Source organism: Neophocaena asiaeorientalis, unplaced genomic scaffold (assembly GCF_003031525.2).
Source record: "Neophocaena asiaeorientalis asiaeorientalis breed wild unplaced genomic scaffold, Neophocaena_asiaeorientalis_V1.1 scaffold70, whole genome shotgun sequence".
NCBI classification, from domain to species: domain Eukaryota; kingdom Metazoa; phylum Chordata; class Mammalia; order Artiodactyla; family Phocoenidae; genus Neophocaena; species Neophocaena asiaeorientalis.
Genome location: NW_020175410.1, coordinates 3,208,294 through 3,225,783, shown reverse-complemented (window position 1 = coordinate 3,225,783; position 17,490 = coordinate 3,208,294). Strand labels below are relative to the sequence as shown.

The 17,490-nt window shown below is 35.6% G+C and overlaps 1 protein-coding gene across 2 annotated transcripts in view; it reads right to left on the bottom strand.

Annotated features, from left to right (window-relative positions):
- Positions 1-17,040, bottom strand: part of ETV1 (ETS variant transcription factor 1) — a 90,748-nt gene extending 73,708 nt beyond the window's left edge. The window contains exons 1-5 of one of the 2 annotated variants that reach the window (XM_024767076.1): positions 16,972-17,040; positions 16,410-16,541; positions 15,509-15,596; positions 14,085-14,132; positions 4,757-4,810 (exon numbers count right to left, since the gene is read on the bottom strand). In XM_024767076.1, the coding sequence (XP_024622844.1) occupies positions 4,757-4,810; positions 14,085-14,132; positions 15,509-15,596; positions 16,410-16,454 (235 nt within the window). In that variant the 5' untranslated portion in view covers positions 16,455-16,541; positions 16,972-17,040. Of the gene's footprint in view, positions 1-4,756; positions 4,811-14,084; positions 14,133-15,508; positions 15,597-16,409; positions 16,569-16,676; positions 16,733-16,971 lie in introns of those variants that run through there. The other variant, XM_024767077.1, reaches the window with a different exon arrangement.
- Positions 17,041-17,490: the final 450 nt, after the last annotated feature.

Sequence of the window (17,490 nt, the reverse complement as noted above, 5' to 3'; positions counted from 1 at the left end):
GTGTAGAGTTACAAGGATCTATCCTACTGGGAATTTTGCATAACCCTGGCTAAACCCCTGGGAATGTTCTGGGAGAACATAAAATGTAAATGTGAATATCATCTATCATGTGAATCACTGTAGAGGAAACATGGAAAGGAACTAATGTAATCAAATGGAATCGAACAAGTTAGAAAAACAGTAACACACAACTTTGTAAATGAAGAAAATGAGGGGTGGTAGACTTTAAGACTAGTGATATAACTAAATAAAAAGTATATGACTTAAAATATAAGATTATTGATGTACTGAATTTAAAACACATGATTTACAAAAATTCAGTCTATACACAAATTTGTATCTACTTTGGAAAGATAAGGCTCATCTATTTTTCTAAATACTCTTTTAATTCTCTTTTCTGAAGAGATATAATTCTACTTCCTCTGGACTAAAGCATATCCTAAAGTTATTCTATCTTTTTCCACAGTGTCTGAATTCTGAAAAGATTCATTTCTAAGAAACAGTATGTTTGAGCCACACAATTGTTTTTCTTAACCTCCATTCAATTCCTAGGATGGGCTTGTATGATGTTTTTGTTTGTTTTCATTTGTTTTTAATGTCTATACATGCTTCAAACGTCAGCATCCTTCAAAGGTTACCAAACTATAGCATGACATCATTAAGATTCCAGGTTTCCAACAGAAAAACTTTATAAATAATAAGAGATGCTCAGGAAAATTTTTAGGCAATACCCCAGTGTTATGGTTTAATTTCATTTTTCAGATTTTTTGAATGCTCTGTTCACTACTCTTCTACGTATGTTTATACACGTTACACTCGAATGTATGTTCTGTAATACAGTGCTGGGCAGAAACTTGCCATTCATTCTCCTAACCTACATTTACCAAAGGGCTAAAGCAATAAAAGCAAAAACAGAAGCATTTTATTCGATTGAGGTATGTAAGGAAATCTGATTATTCCCATCAGAAAAAAATAGCCCCATAGAAGTTATAGACGGGCCACACAGAGGGGATGGAGTTTCCTTCTGTTCCTAGAGATAGGATCCCTCTGCCCCACTAAGCTTTTCCAGACAGACAAGTATCAAACATTTGCAAAGGGCATTTAGGAGACAAGATGGCCTTTCAATTCCAATATTTGATAACCTTCTCCATCCAGAAATGCTCTTTAGAATCTAATCCATATGCCCTATTCCTCTATTTAAATTATTTCCCTCTTTCTCCATCCTCAGTGAAGACTGAAATTAGCTGGTCACCATCATCCGAACAATAGTCCTTTAAGTCAGTGAAACTTAAATCATATCTCCACTTTCTTCTTATTAGACTATTTCAGATTTATTTTTACGTGTGTTTATAGGTTTCCCTTTATAATTAGGTGTTTTATTCACAAGTCCTAGAGCCATATTTGTTAAACTGTAAATACTCACTCATTGAAGTAAAATAAAATTTCAGCATTCTGAAAGTGCTTGGCTAAACATTCATGGTTTTAGCACGTTTTTCCAGAAGGACACTATATATAATGCTTTAAGGCATGATCAGATGTTTCTACCTTAAGAAGGGAATTAGGACTTTGAAAATACTTAGGAGAAAATCAGCACTAAGAAGCTGATCGTGGTTATGACAACAATTTTACTTATTGTGCTTCTGAAACATGCCAGGCATACTGACTATGACATGCTCCTAATCCTCAAGAAGTTCACCGTCTTACTGACATGTATCTACAATATTATAATAAACAGAAGATACAAGATGTTATAGAGTCTAACTCTGCAGGGTAAGGATGCAAAGAAAGGTCAAGAAAGACCTCAGCGCGGTGAACTCGCAGCTGAGTCTGGAGTTGGAGGTACACCAGACTGCAAAGCAAAATTTTAAAAAATTTTAAAGCAAAATGAACACGTGCAAAGGTAAAGAGGCATAAGAGAGCTCACTCTGTTTGGGGGACTGAAAAATTAGAAAGGCTCAAGTTTAGAGAATGGAGAGACACAGGGTGCTGGGATAGCAAGAGTTAAAACTGAAAAGATAGCCAAGGCCCAGGTTATAGAACAATGTTCTGTACAGCTAAAGAATTAGGACTTTGTCCTGAAAGAAGTTTAAAGAGAAAATTAACAAGGTCACATGGCTGTGTGTTAATATCATTGCAGAGAGCAGACTGGAAGGAGGGAAACCCAAAGGCAAGAACACCAACAGAAAGGCTGATTCACAAGTTCCGTGGAGGCAGAAAGTGGGTGTGAACTAAGGCAGTGAAGTATTAGAAATGGAGTCGAAGCCATGAAATTACGATACTTTTGAGACGCAGAATTAACAACTTGGTAAGCAAAGGGAGGTTAATGGTAAAGAACTGGGACGGACTGAAGGTAAAGGTTTTCAGCTTGGATTGGTGATGCCATCAACTTAGAAGGGCAACAGAAGTTGAAGAGAGATGCTGGGCAGAAAAAAAGTAAAGATTTCACCATTGGCCTTACTGAGAGTGTACTGTCAGTGGAGAATCACATTGAAAACTGGGGGTGCTATGTAAATGGTGTTTTATGCTGATGCTCAGCTGAGGGCGGAGGGGGTGAGTGCAGAGGTGCTGCGTTTTTCTAATTTGCACCAGGACCTCAGTGGTGGATCAGGGGCACCAGACGTTCAGTAGACGGGGACAGACTGGAGACCCGCACTAGAGAAAACGACGTAGGAGACATAGCTCAACAGAAGCATGCTGACCACAGTAGCTGATAGCCACATGTGTTCACATACATTTAAAGTCATAAAAAATAAATTAATTAAAAATTAATTTCTTCAGTCCCATTAGCCACAGTTCAAGTGCTCAATGAGGAATGTGGTTAGTGGCTCCTATACTGAACGGTACAGACATAGATTATTCCCATCATCGCAGAAAGTTCCGTGGGACTGTGCTGGCACGGCATAAGAAAAAGAAGAGGAAAGGTCTGGGGACAGAAGCCTGGGAAAGACAGAGAAAGTAGATGAGTGACTTGAGAAGGAGTAATCAAAGGAATAAAGAAAGAAAGAGAAAATCATATGCTGTGAACCTAGAGAAGTGAGTTCAAGGAGACGAATTAATCAAGAATACGAAAAAACAAAAAGACGGCAAATGAGAAAAGGAATAAAAAATTACCTTTAGTCATGGTAGAGTATTAAAATCATTACCAATTTCTTCAGATATAAAATGACTCCGTGAGACTAACTCTCCCACTCAGATGACAGGTTTAGTTTTTAGAAAGAACTCCAGTGCCTCACAGGAAGGGACATGTGGAAATGTGACCATTCTCTTCCCACACTTCACCGAAGAAAGGGAGACCTTGCCTAGCTGTCATCCTTAGCCATCATCCTTCCGGGAATTTCTAAGAGTCTCTAATTAAGGTCTAAACCTTAGCTGAACAGGTTTCTTGAAGTCCTATGTCTAATAAATATATCAAACAGTACAGAAAATTCTCTTCTCAGATCAAAAATCAAGCTGATACAACAGCAGTTACCAGGTGCTGGGGGCAGGGTAAGTGGGGAGTTAGTTTTTAGTAAGTACAGACTTTCAGTAGGGATGATAAGAAAGTTCTGGAAATGGATGGTGTTGATGTTTGCACAACAACGTGACTGCCATTGAACTGCACACTTGAAAATGATTCAAATGATAAAATTTCTGTAATATATATTTTACCACAAATGAAAAAAAATTGTAATGACGCCGGACTAAAATATGTAACACGGGAGAGAATCTGGAAGAAACCTCTTACAACCCTTGACACCTGGGAAATGTAAGATAGCAAACATAAAAGCTGAAAACATTGCACACGAACATCTGTTACTCAAAGTAACGTAGGTATTTGTGTTAGATTTATGATATTAGGTGTGAAAATATGGGTTTGATAAGTTGTAAGGTATTAAGCATCTGTTGTTGCTGTTGCTACTGCCTCCTGTGAAACCGTCAATGGCCTGGAAAAATGAAACAAGTTAGAGCTTTAATTGGTGCTAAAAGAACAAAAATGTATTACGTCAGTTTTATAATCAGGATGGCATTTATACCCTTATCTTTACTATTCACACCTCAGGTCAATAGCTGCAGTTTGCTGATAGAGGCAAACCATAAATATCGGAAGCAAACCCCGAGGCAACCATGTTGATACAGGCAAAATGCTCATTCTTTGATTAGAGGAGGGGAGAACCCCTGAATCACTCCTCTCCCGTGCTATGACAAGCCCTGGAGCAAGGCTCAGGGAAAGAAACACAGAAGGGATCCTAAGAGAAGCCAATGGCTACTTGCATTTGTGTGACTGCAACCGGGAAGCAGATAATGAGGCTAAAAATTAAATCCAAGCAGGTGAAAGTTCATGAGTGTAAAATAAAACAATAAGCCAGAGGATGTGTGGTCTAAGATTTTTATGTTATACAATAAATCTCATGAGGATTTGAACTACTGACCGTCTCCCATCAGCACACACACTTTTCCTGCTGGACATACTGAAAAGCTGGAAGTAAACACTTGCATGTTCATGGATCACACCCTGTTTCTTCTCCAAGGATATTAACGAAATAGAGAACAGGACCCTCTTTTAATCCAATCAGTTTTCCTAAGCTCTTTTCAGATCCTACAGGGGTTCTACTGAGGTCACAACCTGACAAATACAATCACCTCATGACTGTATGCTAAAAAGGCATGGACACAATGCAAGAAAAGACACTGGAAGTGGAGACCAACCAAAGAGAAAGGATAAAAACAGGAAACAAAGACAAAGAAAAGTTCAAGAGATGAGTCATAGTATACTTACAACTTTCAGCCTGATAGTCCGGCACAAACTGCTCATCATTGTCAGGTACCTGAGCTGAGAAAAAAAAAATGAAAACAAAATTAAGAGAGAAACTGCCAAAATTAAGAGAGAAACTGCCATAAAGAATGTCAAGTAAGATCTCTCATGGAAGAGCTTTTTAGACTGAGACCAAACCTATGATTATTTGCCAATGAGCTCATATTTAAAATGGCATTGACAGCAATATTTGGGAGGAGAAATAGAAGCCATCATCAATGTCACCCAGAAAACACGTATGTCAGAAATAAAATGGTGGAAGTTGTAGTCCCTCTGAATTTCACCTGCCACGTGGAAATAAAAGAAACATGCAAAATAAAAGAAGCTACAGGAATTCCATTAGATGCAGTGGGGTATTTTTTGTTTTTTGTTTTTGCAAGAATGGAGTAAGAAGTATTTCAATTCACCTACTGCCTGTGCTTAAGCGGCCCATTTAAATTAACCACACAATTCTTCCAAATGGTGTGTAATTACTACACATATCCCTCTGCTTTTTAGAAATATCTGCTTTTGATATGTTCGGTCTACTGCCAATTAGACTACCATAATTAAAAATGTTTGCCCTAAATTTGGCCAAAATATGTGACAAAGTTTTTTACATGAAAAGATTATCATTGATTTTGGTCATATATAATAAAATATTATATCTCAATGATTATGGTCACAATAATAAAAATAATAAATAATAAAAACAAACTCCATCTTTTCATGCAAAATATTTTCCAGGTGACTATTTAGTACTAACAAAAAAATATCACTATTTCATCAGTCCTAATGTCAAATGACTACCCTATTTTTAGTAAAGGAAAAAAATTCTGAAGAGCAAGAACTTAATGTATTCGGCAATCAAAACACAAGTACATTTTTCACTTCTAGAATATTTTCATCACAGTTAATTTAGATGTCAAAATAACCTATTCCAAATTGACATATTAAAAAAATGAGTTTTCATCTGCACACGCAAATATGCACACTTACCGACATACAAGCTATATAAAAGCTGGGTTTATAATGAGTTATAATCCTCATTAACTTTAGCTATAACCTGATTAGTTAGTATTACTTTACTAGTATTATCTAAGAGTGAAACTTTTTATCCAATCAAGTCATACTAAAACAGATGTCAATTAATTTTTTTTAAAGTGCTTATTCTGTATGGGGAATTCTTATTAACATAATCAGTCTTTGTTGAAAAAGTTTTGTGTTGGTAATTAAGAAAAAAAATTCATATAAAAAGTAATTCTACATTTAAAAAATTCTGTATAAAAAAGGAACATACATAGAATTAAAATGTCTGTTGTGTCAGCTTATTTAATAGGATTTAAAAAAACAAATATTTGGTTGAATAAAATTTATGTTATATTATTAAGAGCGGAACAAACGATAATCTTGCCTATTACCAAGACATATGCAGTTTGACATTCAATTATTTTCTAACAACTTTCTTCTGTACACCAATACTTAAGTTTATTGAAGACAAATTCCATCCTCTGCCACTTAAGAAAACCAAACAAATTAAGTGCTTTTTTCCAAATTAGAACTGATACCTATTTGATCAGCCTGTACTGGAGGAAGAGGTATTTTTTTCTTCCGATTCCACTAATATCTGATACCAAGGTTAACTAAAGACCAACAACCTTCAAATCATTGTTCTATGTTACGCTGTGTACACTGTGTAACATTATTTAACCTCTTTGAACTCCATTTTACTCATCAGTTTAATAGTGATAATATAGGTTTTTCATGAGGATTAAATGGAATAGTCTAAACACAACGCCAGACACAATATCAGATACTCAAGAAACATTACTTATATTCTTCTTTCCAAACATCCACCACCCATCCCTTTTTTTCAATTCACACATGCAGTACTACTCAAATCATTACAATGCAAGTTTAATATCTTTACTTCTAATGAATTATATTGGAGACGGATAAAAATCGCAGCTAAAATTTGTACATTAGCATTCTCTTAGCTATAAACATTTTTTTGACAGTACAGTAAACCTGATTTTTCTCAAAGACTCACAAATTATAAGTGGAGGAGTAACCATTAAAATAAGTCTTTTCACCAAAAAAATTACAAAGTGTTTTTAATATCTATTTAATAAATAACAGCAGGCAGACAGAATCAAATCCTACACATTTTTCCCACCATATCCACAGGTTTTGGTTTTCCTTTGAAATTAACAGCTAAACCCAGATAACTACTGAGATGCAAAATTATCAACCACAGCAATTACTATGCTTTTAAAAAGCCAACATTTACAAGAATCTAATAAAAACGTAATATCCCTTTACAGGAATAGCTAAAAATAGCGGGTGAGTAACAAAAATGTATTTGTAACAGAATATGCTGGTATGACTGTCCCAAAGGCCAGACTTTTTTTTTCTTACTATCAGAAGACAAAGTTGCAATTCAATGATATATATCACTGCAAGAAAGGCGTAAAAATCGCTGATGGATAAGCAGCGTATGTTGGGAGATGGGAGATGGGGAGGGAAAACTTCAGGAGGAGAAGAAACCAGAAGTTATACCTCACAAATACAGAAAATAGCTACATACCAACAATTTTGTAAAAAGAATAAGAACTGCTATTTCTGTTCTAACTCCTTAACATACTGAATAAATACTTCACACTTATGCCTGAACATATTCCAGAATTTTAACAAAAAACATATGACTCACATTTTCACAGAAGCTAATCTTAAGAAACTGAATAGACCAAATGAAGCAGCATGCTACTTAAATGGACAAAAGCTGAAGTCTACCTCTAACTCCAAGTTAGAGTCAAAGGAAAGCAGCTAACGAAAAACACAAGTTGGATCTGGGCAAGGAAAATATGACAAAGTATTGCCACACTCGTATCGTACATTTCCTTTTTTTCCTCCATTCACGGGGAATTCTGTGAAGTAGCAAACTACAGCTTCCTGAAAATTTGCGGCAAGCCATACCAACTCCAAAGTGGAAAATTAACAATAGAGGCCAACCTAAAAATAAATTAGTTTTTTCACTGCTATCTATAATAAACTATGCTTGGAATAATCACCTTTGGGGAATGAAAATGTTTCCCCACACTTTGTAATTAAAGAGGAAGGGGAAAGAGTAAGAAAGGAGAAGAGAAAGTATATACCAAAAGACCAATAAAAGGCTTTCAAGAAGATGAAGCATGTGGATTTTACTGGTAATAGCTGGAGCACTTCTATCAGTTCATCACACATTAATAGACAAGTTGCCATCAAGTCTCAGGACTTCGCCTTTATAAGGGAAGTATTTGCACTCTCAGCCATTTACCTACATTATTATCCAAAGTTGTTTCTTCTCTCTCTCTCTGTCTCTCTCTCTCTCTCTCTCTAGTTCTACTACATCGCAATACATATTATGAGAAAGAAACCCATGAAAATATTAATCACAATCTTGATGTCACAGAATCACTAACCCTTATTTTTGAATTTTAATATACTTTCTTAACTAACATTTCTTGGGCGGGGCTGGGGTGGGGAGTGGACAATTTTTAAACAGAGTTTGTCTGTCTTTTGTGCTTATTTTAAACCTTCAAATAAAGTAATAATCATTACTTAAGGAAAGGTGAGTGTTGAAATATTTTCCAAGTTTGGCTGCAAACAAGTAAAAACCCCCTTTTCCTTACAAACTAGGCGCCTGTCAGGTTTTCTTTTAAAGCTAGGGAAAAAGTGGAAAAATTACAACTGAAACAAATGTCAAGTTGAAAAGGGGTTAATATTTAATTAAAACCAGTTCTATCCACTGTAACAATGACCTGGAGCCAAACAAGGCGGAAGATGTATGAGTCATTCTTTCTGCCCGTGAATGAGACAGCTGATCTCCTCAGCAATTCCTCCAGACAAGCAGGCAGAGCTGGAGTTCCGCCTCCATTCACAAAAACACAGTCCAGCATGAGCCATGGGGCCCAACCGCAATCTTTTCATGTCACACCCTTCCAGAGAGCTAAAGCAAGTCAACTTGAACTTGCAGTATAAACATACCAGTTTTATTGCTCTGTCTCAAATACAGCTCAAATCCATTAAGGTACACGTTTAAATAAATGACAAAATTAAATCCATATATATATTTACATATGTTTAACCCATCCTGCTTTATAGGGTAATTTGTCACAGAAACTTGAATGTATAAAACTAAGAAGGAAAAAAGAAAAGAGGTAAAGATAGACGGATGGATGGATGGGTGGATGGATGGGTGGATGGAAGGAAGGAAGGAAAGAAGGAAGGGGGAAAAAAAGCCAAACCATTAAAGAAATACCTTATTTTTCTTATTATTCAAATGCTCTTTTTATCTTAAGATTATAATAGTTTATTGCTGAACTTAGTAGCATTTCACTCTCACAGGGTTAAGAAACAAGTTTCTCTAAAGAAATTTAAATTTTCTTTTAAATAAAAGTAAAGCAACAAGAAAATCAACCTTCACACAGTCATATTTTGTTTAATCCTAAAATGAAGCTTCAGGCCATGGAAGAAAATAATCATGAGGCCGCTAAGCCTGGTTTTATACCACATCGCTTTTAACATTAAAATGATTGTACCAATGTATAAACATTAATTAATGCAGAAGTATAAATACATTGAAACAGATGAAAAAAGGGGGGGCATTTTCCCCATGACAAAAACATCTTTAGTATTGATAAAGGCATTCTTTCTGTATGCTCTAAAAGAAAGAAAACAGTAAGTTTTAGTTGTCTTTAGTCTCAAATCAACTTCAATTTCCTAACTAACCTATAGAGAGGCTTGAAAACTTAAGCGTAGCTCAGAGCTGTTGTTCTTATCCATATATTTTCTCTAATGCTACTGAGGTCTGACTTCTATTATTATTATCATTATTATTATTTTAATTACAATGTTGTGCACAGATCAAAGGAAATAAAGTTATATTATGAAATTCAAGAAATTATACATTTTCTGTAACTGAATTAGAAAAGTTCAGCAATATTTCATTAACATGTATTAGGACCCTCTGGAAAACCGATATCTAGGCTACATCAAATCCGAATTCTATTTTTAACAAATTTTTCTATTTTGCAAATAGAAGTATTTGCACTAGATGAAAATGCATTTATATACTTCCAATAAATGTTGAGAAACAGAATACATCTACTCTACCTGCTATCCTTTAATGAAGTCCAAACAAGAAGTCTTTGTTTCATAGTTTAGAGTATTTCCTGGTACAAGAAAAAGATGGATAGTAGCTCCCCCCTCCCCCCATACAATGACTCTTGCTCAACTCTAAGAAATAGTATGGACTTCTGTAATTTAATGCCTAACTCTCAATTCCTTTTTTATTTAAACCACACAAAATAATGTAGTTTTTAAAGCTTTTTCTCCTTACTGCCTCACATTTTTAAAAAAATCGTGAGTACATACCCAATTTATGTTCCGTTTCAAAAAGAAAGTCTAGTTTTTAAAAAATAAAAATGAGTACATTATGACTACTGTGTATTATGGGTGGCATTATGTATATTGAGTAACAAGAGCACATATTATTTGATGAAATTCATAATAAATGATTTCGATTATAAATTTAGTATCAGCCACTAAAGTGAACTGATGAGATAGAATGACATCTCTACTTTTCAGCAAACCTGACTATTAATAGAAGGTCACATAAAACAAAAGGAAAAAAGCTTATCGGCATGAGGGCATGAGGTAATAATAATCTTTAGTGTAGAAAGGTTATTCTTGGAGGCACAACTTTGACTAAAGTGTCCTGGCATCACGAAACTTGACTTACCACACAATTGAAAAACATTCTACCCTGATGGCAGCGAATCACTATCGACAATTTTCCTTAATATTACTGATGAAAAGAAACCTCAAGGACATCTAGACCAACATCAAAAATGACACTCAAAAGTTGCTATGTATTTATATTAGATACATATGAAATGTATTATTTTTCTTTAAGTTGTGTTAAAGGTAGACTTTAACAAGCAACTTTAAAAGAACGTGATCCTCTTTTAACTCAATTTTACATCCTTCTATTTCTGTCCCCCCCACACAAAAGGTTCCATTTTAACTATGAATTTCTAGGACGCCCTTCCTTAAAGCACCACTTAAAAAAACAGGACGTTACCAGGATGTTGATAGAATTGATATTTGAACTCATTATTTCATGGGATCAAATAATTGGAATTGCCTTTCTGTCAGTGGCAATCTAATTCAAAAGTCAAAGAATCAATAAATAAAGAATTGTACACAGTAAAATGACAATATAAAGTGGCTATGGCAAAATTTAAAATAAGCACATTCTTCACTTTTTTAACTGCTACTCTGGTCACTGAAAACATTACCTTTTCAATTTTCTTCAGAATAAGATGTGATTTTTTAAAATTGTGGTGTATATGTTAAAAAACCTTAAAATTGCAGTGTTAGTACTTCAAAACTGATACTAATATAAAGTTATATTCTTCAAAAACATATTTTTGATCCCTGTTTAGAAATTTGGGGGAAGAATGGAAGCATATTTTTTGGAGAGGACTTTAGTGAATTGAAAATACTGGTTCCAACTCCACCCTCAAATAAGTCCTACCTTATCTATCCAAATTTTTCCTTGGACATAAAACACATTTCATAATCCATAATAATTTACCTCTGACCAATCCATGTTACACTTCGGGTCTACCTTATAAAAATTTTTACAGGAAAAAAATAAATTAAACCTGAAACAATATATTATTTCCCAAGTATTTAGGGACTTCGATAATTTTTTAAAAATTCATATGACACATTACAAGTACCTTGACTCTCCTGCCTAGTAACATTTTTAGACCTGTTTAACTTCCCAGTGGGATTCTTATGGGAGAAACTTGGTTAATTGCCAATGGTCTTTTTAAAAAGGGTCAAGATGCCTTAAAATTCCATGGTCCCTTCCTTGGCAATAAAGAATTATGAAAAGAAATATGTAAACAGTTTATAGTCTGCCAGCTTGGCAATGTTTTAATTTCTGGATGACCAGAAGAACATAAATGAACAGATCTAGCTACAAATAAACTAGTATAATTTTGAGATCTCTTCTTAGCTAATATTGTTCAAGATGTGGGATAAGTTAACATGCTAATGCAAATAGCATAATTACATAAAATTGCTAAAAATAAATGCAGTTCATTAACAGATAATTTTAAAAACCCACCTCTCTTCTTACTCTTAGATTTTAAAAAATAAAATTAATTGTTATGCTTATATCATGACAGGATAAATTAACGTAAAGTATTCTGAACAAATGTTTAAATTATCCTCAAATGCAATCTTACTCATGGTTTGTAAATAGGAGCCCACCTGGGTATTCAATAAAACACTTCGAGGATTAATTCCTGAACTTATTTAAGCTTATAAATTCTTTTCTAAGTAAAAGTCCATGTTCTTTCAAATACATCAATCATTTTCTAGGTTTATTTTACATAAAGCTAAATCTTCAGATCTGATTTACAGGTAAGTTAATTATCATGGGTAAGAATATTCAGTGCAGGGTTTTAAAATAAACTTGGATAAATTACCAAATCACTTATCTGAGGGACAAAGAAACAAAACAAGTCAAAAGTAAAACACTGCACTGAAACTGATTATAAAATGGTAAGAGTCTGTCACAGATTCCACATTTTTTAATTCCAGGAACAGAGTTGCTGTGCACATTCAAAATCTGCCAGCAAGTGCACTGACTTGGAATCAATGAGACTTAAACATCTTAAGAACCAACAAACCTTCCAGAACAATTAAAATAGATATCTGAAGGTATTCTGGATAAGCGAATAAATTCCCTCATAAACATAATGTTCTCACAACATTTAACTTTGCAAAACTAACAGATAAAATTCATGCAAGAGCCTCTGTGCAGATTTTTCTTGAGAAAGTTACATTTGAATATATGGCTTATGTTGCAATAATAAGTAATCTATTGCAATAAGTTTCATTTACAGTGACAAGCAAAATGACCTTTAAATGTAACTAAAACTTTCATTAATACTTACCTTTCATTAACATACAAATACAATCACCCTTGCAAAGCGATACTGGAAAAGCTATTTAACTTAAAAGCTTTCTAAAGATTGCAGAAGCCCTTTGGAAGAACTAGAATATCAGCAAAACAAAGAAACTTATTTTACATGCTAACAGCAACTTGATCAACTGCAAGCAAGACCACTAGAAAAAACACAGCAGTCTGCCTCAAAGTAGCAACAGCAATGCTTGGGTTCCATTTAAAGAGACCCTCTCTCTTCTTTGAACCATCTTAAAAATCTGTTCCAAAAATTGCATGTTTCCCATGTAATGCAGAGACAGAAATAACACAACTATACTCAATACCTAAATATCTATAATTTTCTCTTTGTATTTCCCACAGAACACATCGTAGGATAAAATTATTATTTCACATTTAGTGTACCAAATCCAAAAGAAAAATTTCAAATTATAGACGCCAACAAAAGTCCCTCAACATTAGACATTTCTCAAGTTGTATAAAGCTGTACTGACGCAATAGCTCCTTGTTCCTATAAAATAAAGTTTCACAAAAAAAGATACAATAGACTGCAACACAAAATTTTATCAAAAGGCAATCAAAAATAAAAGTAATGCCTTTAAATATCTCCTTGCTATATTAAATAAATCCTAATAAAATTGTTATAATAGCAAAGGTCAATTTCAACAAACATCACATCATAGTAACAAACAGAAAACATTTTAAAAATCCTCCAATCCCCCCAAGATTTATTTTAAAGCCATGGATTTCCTTAGCATTGGATACACACCTAACGTTCTGTGTTGTGAACAAGGTGGAAAGAAGACACTTGCACTTAAATCTTGAAGCATCCCGTCCTGATGAACCCAGAGAAACTAATTTCTGCCATCAGAAAAGTCCTCCGCCAGAACACCAAATAATGATATGCGCTGCTCTAAAGGAAACAGCAAGCTGAGTTCTGGCTCTAGGAGGTCTCTCGAGGTACAATAATATAAACCTGATCAATTGCAATTAAAATCTGAACAGAGGCTTAGAACTTGAAGTCTTGGTGCATTAGTTCTTGCCAAAAGCAGATGTGATTGTGAGCTGGAAGCAATTTCTCCTGGTAATTTGTGATGACACTGGGTAGTGCAGTCCCAGATTCCCCGAAGACAAACTCATCAGAGGCTCTAATGTATGCATGACACATGAGGTGGCTCTTTTAGAGCTCAATTAATTGGGCTGAACATTAAGACAGCAAGTTCAGGACTTTTTTTCCCTCCCCTTCTAGAGTTGCTTTTCCCCTCCTTTGAAAGCAATTTTTTGCCTTACCTTCTGCAAGCCATGTTTCCTGTAATTGACTTAGATCTTGAAAGAGTTCTAAAAAACAAGTCAAAGACATAAACAAAAGATTTGCAAACCTTTAGCCTACATTAAATAGTACTATAGATCAATTTAATTTGGGGAGGGGCGTCAATATAAAAAGAAATCAGGATTTATAACTTAATTATATCAATAATCCTGCCCATTTTGATGCCTATTAAGCAACACTTCTCAATATCTTTTTTTTCCCCTTTTTAACAGTTAGCTTAATAAATAAGCTTAGGGACATCAAACAACACGCATACACTAGAACTCAAAAAGGCTGAGGTAAAGGCATGTCTATCCACAGAAACCTTTCTTAAATATATTCAACTCTTGCTAAAACAGTAGTAGGGGAAAAATGAGAACGACTGAAAAACGTTTTATTTCTATCTTCCGAATCTTATATAAAACATGTAACAGTACATTGTATAATTCTCAAAGTACTATACGTTTTGAAGTTCAACGCCTCAAAACTAAAAGGGACAACTTTTAAATACAAGATTTTGGAAGACAACTTTTAAAAACAAGATTTTGGAAGAAAATTTCTACAGGAATGGGTTTACAAAAGTCAGAGAGATAATTCTCTGGTACCTGATTATTATCAAGTCCAAATCTGTGTATTCTGTCATAGTAGGGAGGGAGAGGCATGTGTAACTTATTTATACTTATATGAAGATTTGAGGATGTTTCAGAATCCAATATACCTAATCTAAATGGCAAACTGAACTTTGGTAATTAAATCTAAGTATGATAAGTTTATTATGAATGCCTGCATAGGGCTGGAATAATTTATAATATATTGACCTCCTACCAACAGTTCATAAAAAGAATCTGTGACCCAATTTCCCAAATAGGTATTATAATTACTAATTAGGCCTTGATTATGATTCATTGAACATTTTAAGGCCTCACCATGTGGTCATCAAAATCATCAGTGAAAAGTTTGATAACAGTATATGGTTTTAGTGTAAGGGGATGGGAAATCAAACAATCACTTACATTGCTCAACTTCTAACACAGGAGAAAAGAGAAATTAAGCAGTGCGCACAGCTGCCTAATTTGTCCCACTGTGTTGGATATTTCAAAATTGTGACCTTAGTGTATGGGATTACTTGTATGCCATATGGACAAAGGTATTTAAACACAAAAGAATGATTAAGAGAAGGTTGTCACTGTTTTTATTTCCCTCTTGCATTAGTTTGTGACAGAGCCATAAAATATCTCTCAACGCAAACTGTCACATCATGTTAATTGCTCCAAATAAAAGTCTTGGTTAAATGCAGTAATTTGAAAGTGTATTATTCTTAAGGTAAGACTGAAGTGCTTCTCTTCTTTATGAGGGTGGGAAGTGTAGGTAAAGAGGGGGGATTCAGCCCAAAATCAAACCTCACCTTCTGAATCATGAGCCAGATCTCTGTTAATGAATTTTCTTTTCCTGACATTTGTTGGTTTCTCGTTACAATTTCTCCCACGCTGATTCTACAAAGGGAAAGATAAAATCCTTTAAAAGAATGTAAACCTCACATGGCACACACACATAGAAACACACATGCATACAAAAGTCTACTGGATCTTCTCCCTAAATAGAAAAATAAAAGTCCATCGTATCAATTCCAATAATCATTTTCTGTGTTCATTTGACAGTGAAAGCTTATGCTGAGAACTCAACAGCCAGGGAGAGTTGCTCCCCTGTGCCGATGGTAATACACTACTTATCAGTCATATATCCATGGTATCTCAACATCAAAACAACATTAAGCAATTACACTTAAAGTCGTTTTAGGCTGGATCAACGCTAGATTAAAACACAGTGAATTTTATTCTCCCTGAAACACCCCTAAAAAAAGAACAAAAACAGAGTGGTGAAATGAAAAATGTAAGAGAGACAATGAAAAAAAAAAAAGAAAAAAATAAACACCCCATATAAACAAAAAGTGTCAGCATTTGTCTCAACTTCATTCTTTTCAATGTGGCAGACAAACCCAGCCAAAAACTTTGAGAGCAGCAGCTGCTGCTGCCCCCCATCTCCTCTTCCACTCATCTTGAGCACTTTAATCAGAAAAAGGAGTCTTAAAAACAAAACTATGCCTTATCCAAATCACTGAAAGGTAAGCTCATTTTGAAGATTGGGCTTCTAGAAGCAGAGTCGCCCTACAGTGGCAACAAAGCAGATAAAGTATCTGCAATCCCAGCCCCCTTGCCCCCTCCCTCCTCATTCTCTCCCTCCTCCCCACCCCACCCCCTCCGTCGGAGTCAAGTTTATAAACAGCAACTTTCGAACTGATCACTCACATTGGTGACCATGTAAGGCACTTGCTGGTCATAAAATCCATCCATTCTGCTGCTCTTCGCAAATCTCAGCTCAGTATTTTATATTTTGAGCATTTAGCTGGAGATTTCCTCGGGATCTGGACTTCTATCAACCTAGAGGGGAACAAGATGGCTTTTAGGCTACAAAAAAAAAAAAAAATCATGAATGAAGCTCTTGAATTTGCATAGCTAATTACCCTCCGACAGTCCCATTCACAAAAATAACCCTCCCTACACCGCCTCCTTCACCTGGATCCAAAGAGAGACAAGAGAGTTCACAATTTACATATTTTCGGCAGTAGCAAAAATCCGAACCAGAGGCGATGTATTTATTTACACTCTCGATGTTCCCCTGCGCGGTCGGTGTACCCCGGGCAGCTCTGATTCGCAAACGTGTGCAAAACTAGCAATGGCGATCAACGAGACTTGCTTTGCACCTAACGGGACTAAAGAGACGGAGACACCTCTTTCATAAGGATAGTTTTTGCAACCCACAACCATGCAATTATCTGGAGAGACATAAAAAGTTGTTGGAAAGACCCACCTGAAGGCCACGCTAGGCGAACGGCTGCAAAAAATTCCCTCCAATTTTAATAAAAACATTAATTATTGCCCAGCACTTCCCCCTTGGAAGCCGAAAGCGCCTCTGACAGAGCTCAATTCGGTGGTTTTTCCTCTACTTCTCCTCCAGGGGCCTCCAATCCAAACTGATGGATCGCTGCCTCCCATTGGCTCCGCGTCTCTTTCACAAGATCGGATTTCGGGCTGTCAATCAGGAGGCTTGCTGCCCCTGCTCGTGAATCTCCCGCGCCCCTCTGCCCATACCCGTGCTCCGCCGGCTGGCGCGGTGACCACAGCCTGGAAACGCCACAGAGCAAATCGACTGCCGTCCTAACCCGCTGCTTATTGTTAAGGCGCCCGGGGACACCGAAGCCATGTGTTTCGAGTCGCCAGTTCTCCTTACTGGTGTGTTTGGTCCACTAATTGGGCTGATTTCCTAAAGCACATTCGTTCGGGTCAGATATATACTCTGAAGTGCGATCCACCAAGACCGTGCCTCCTT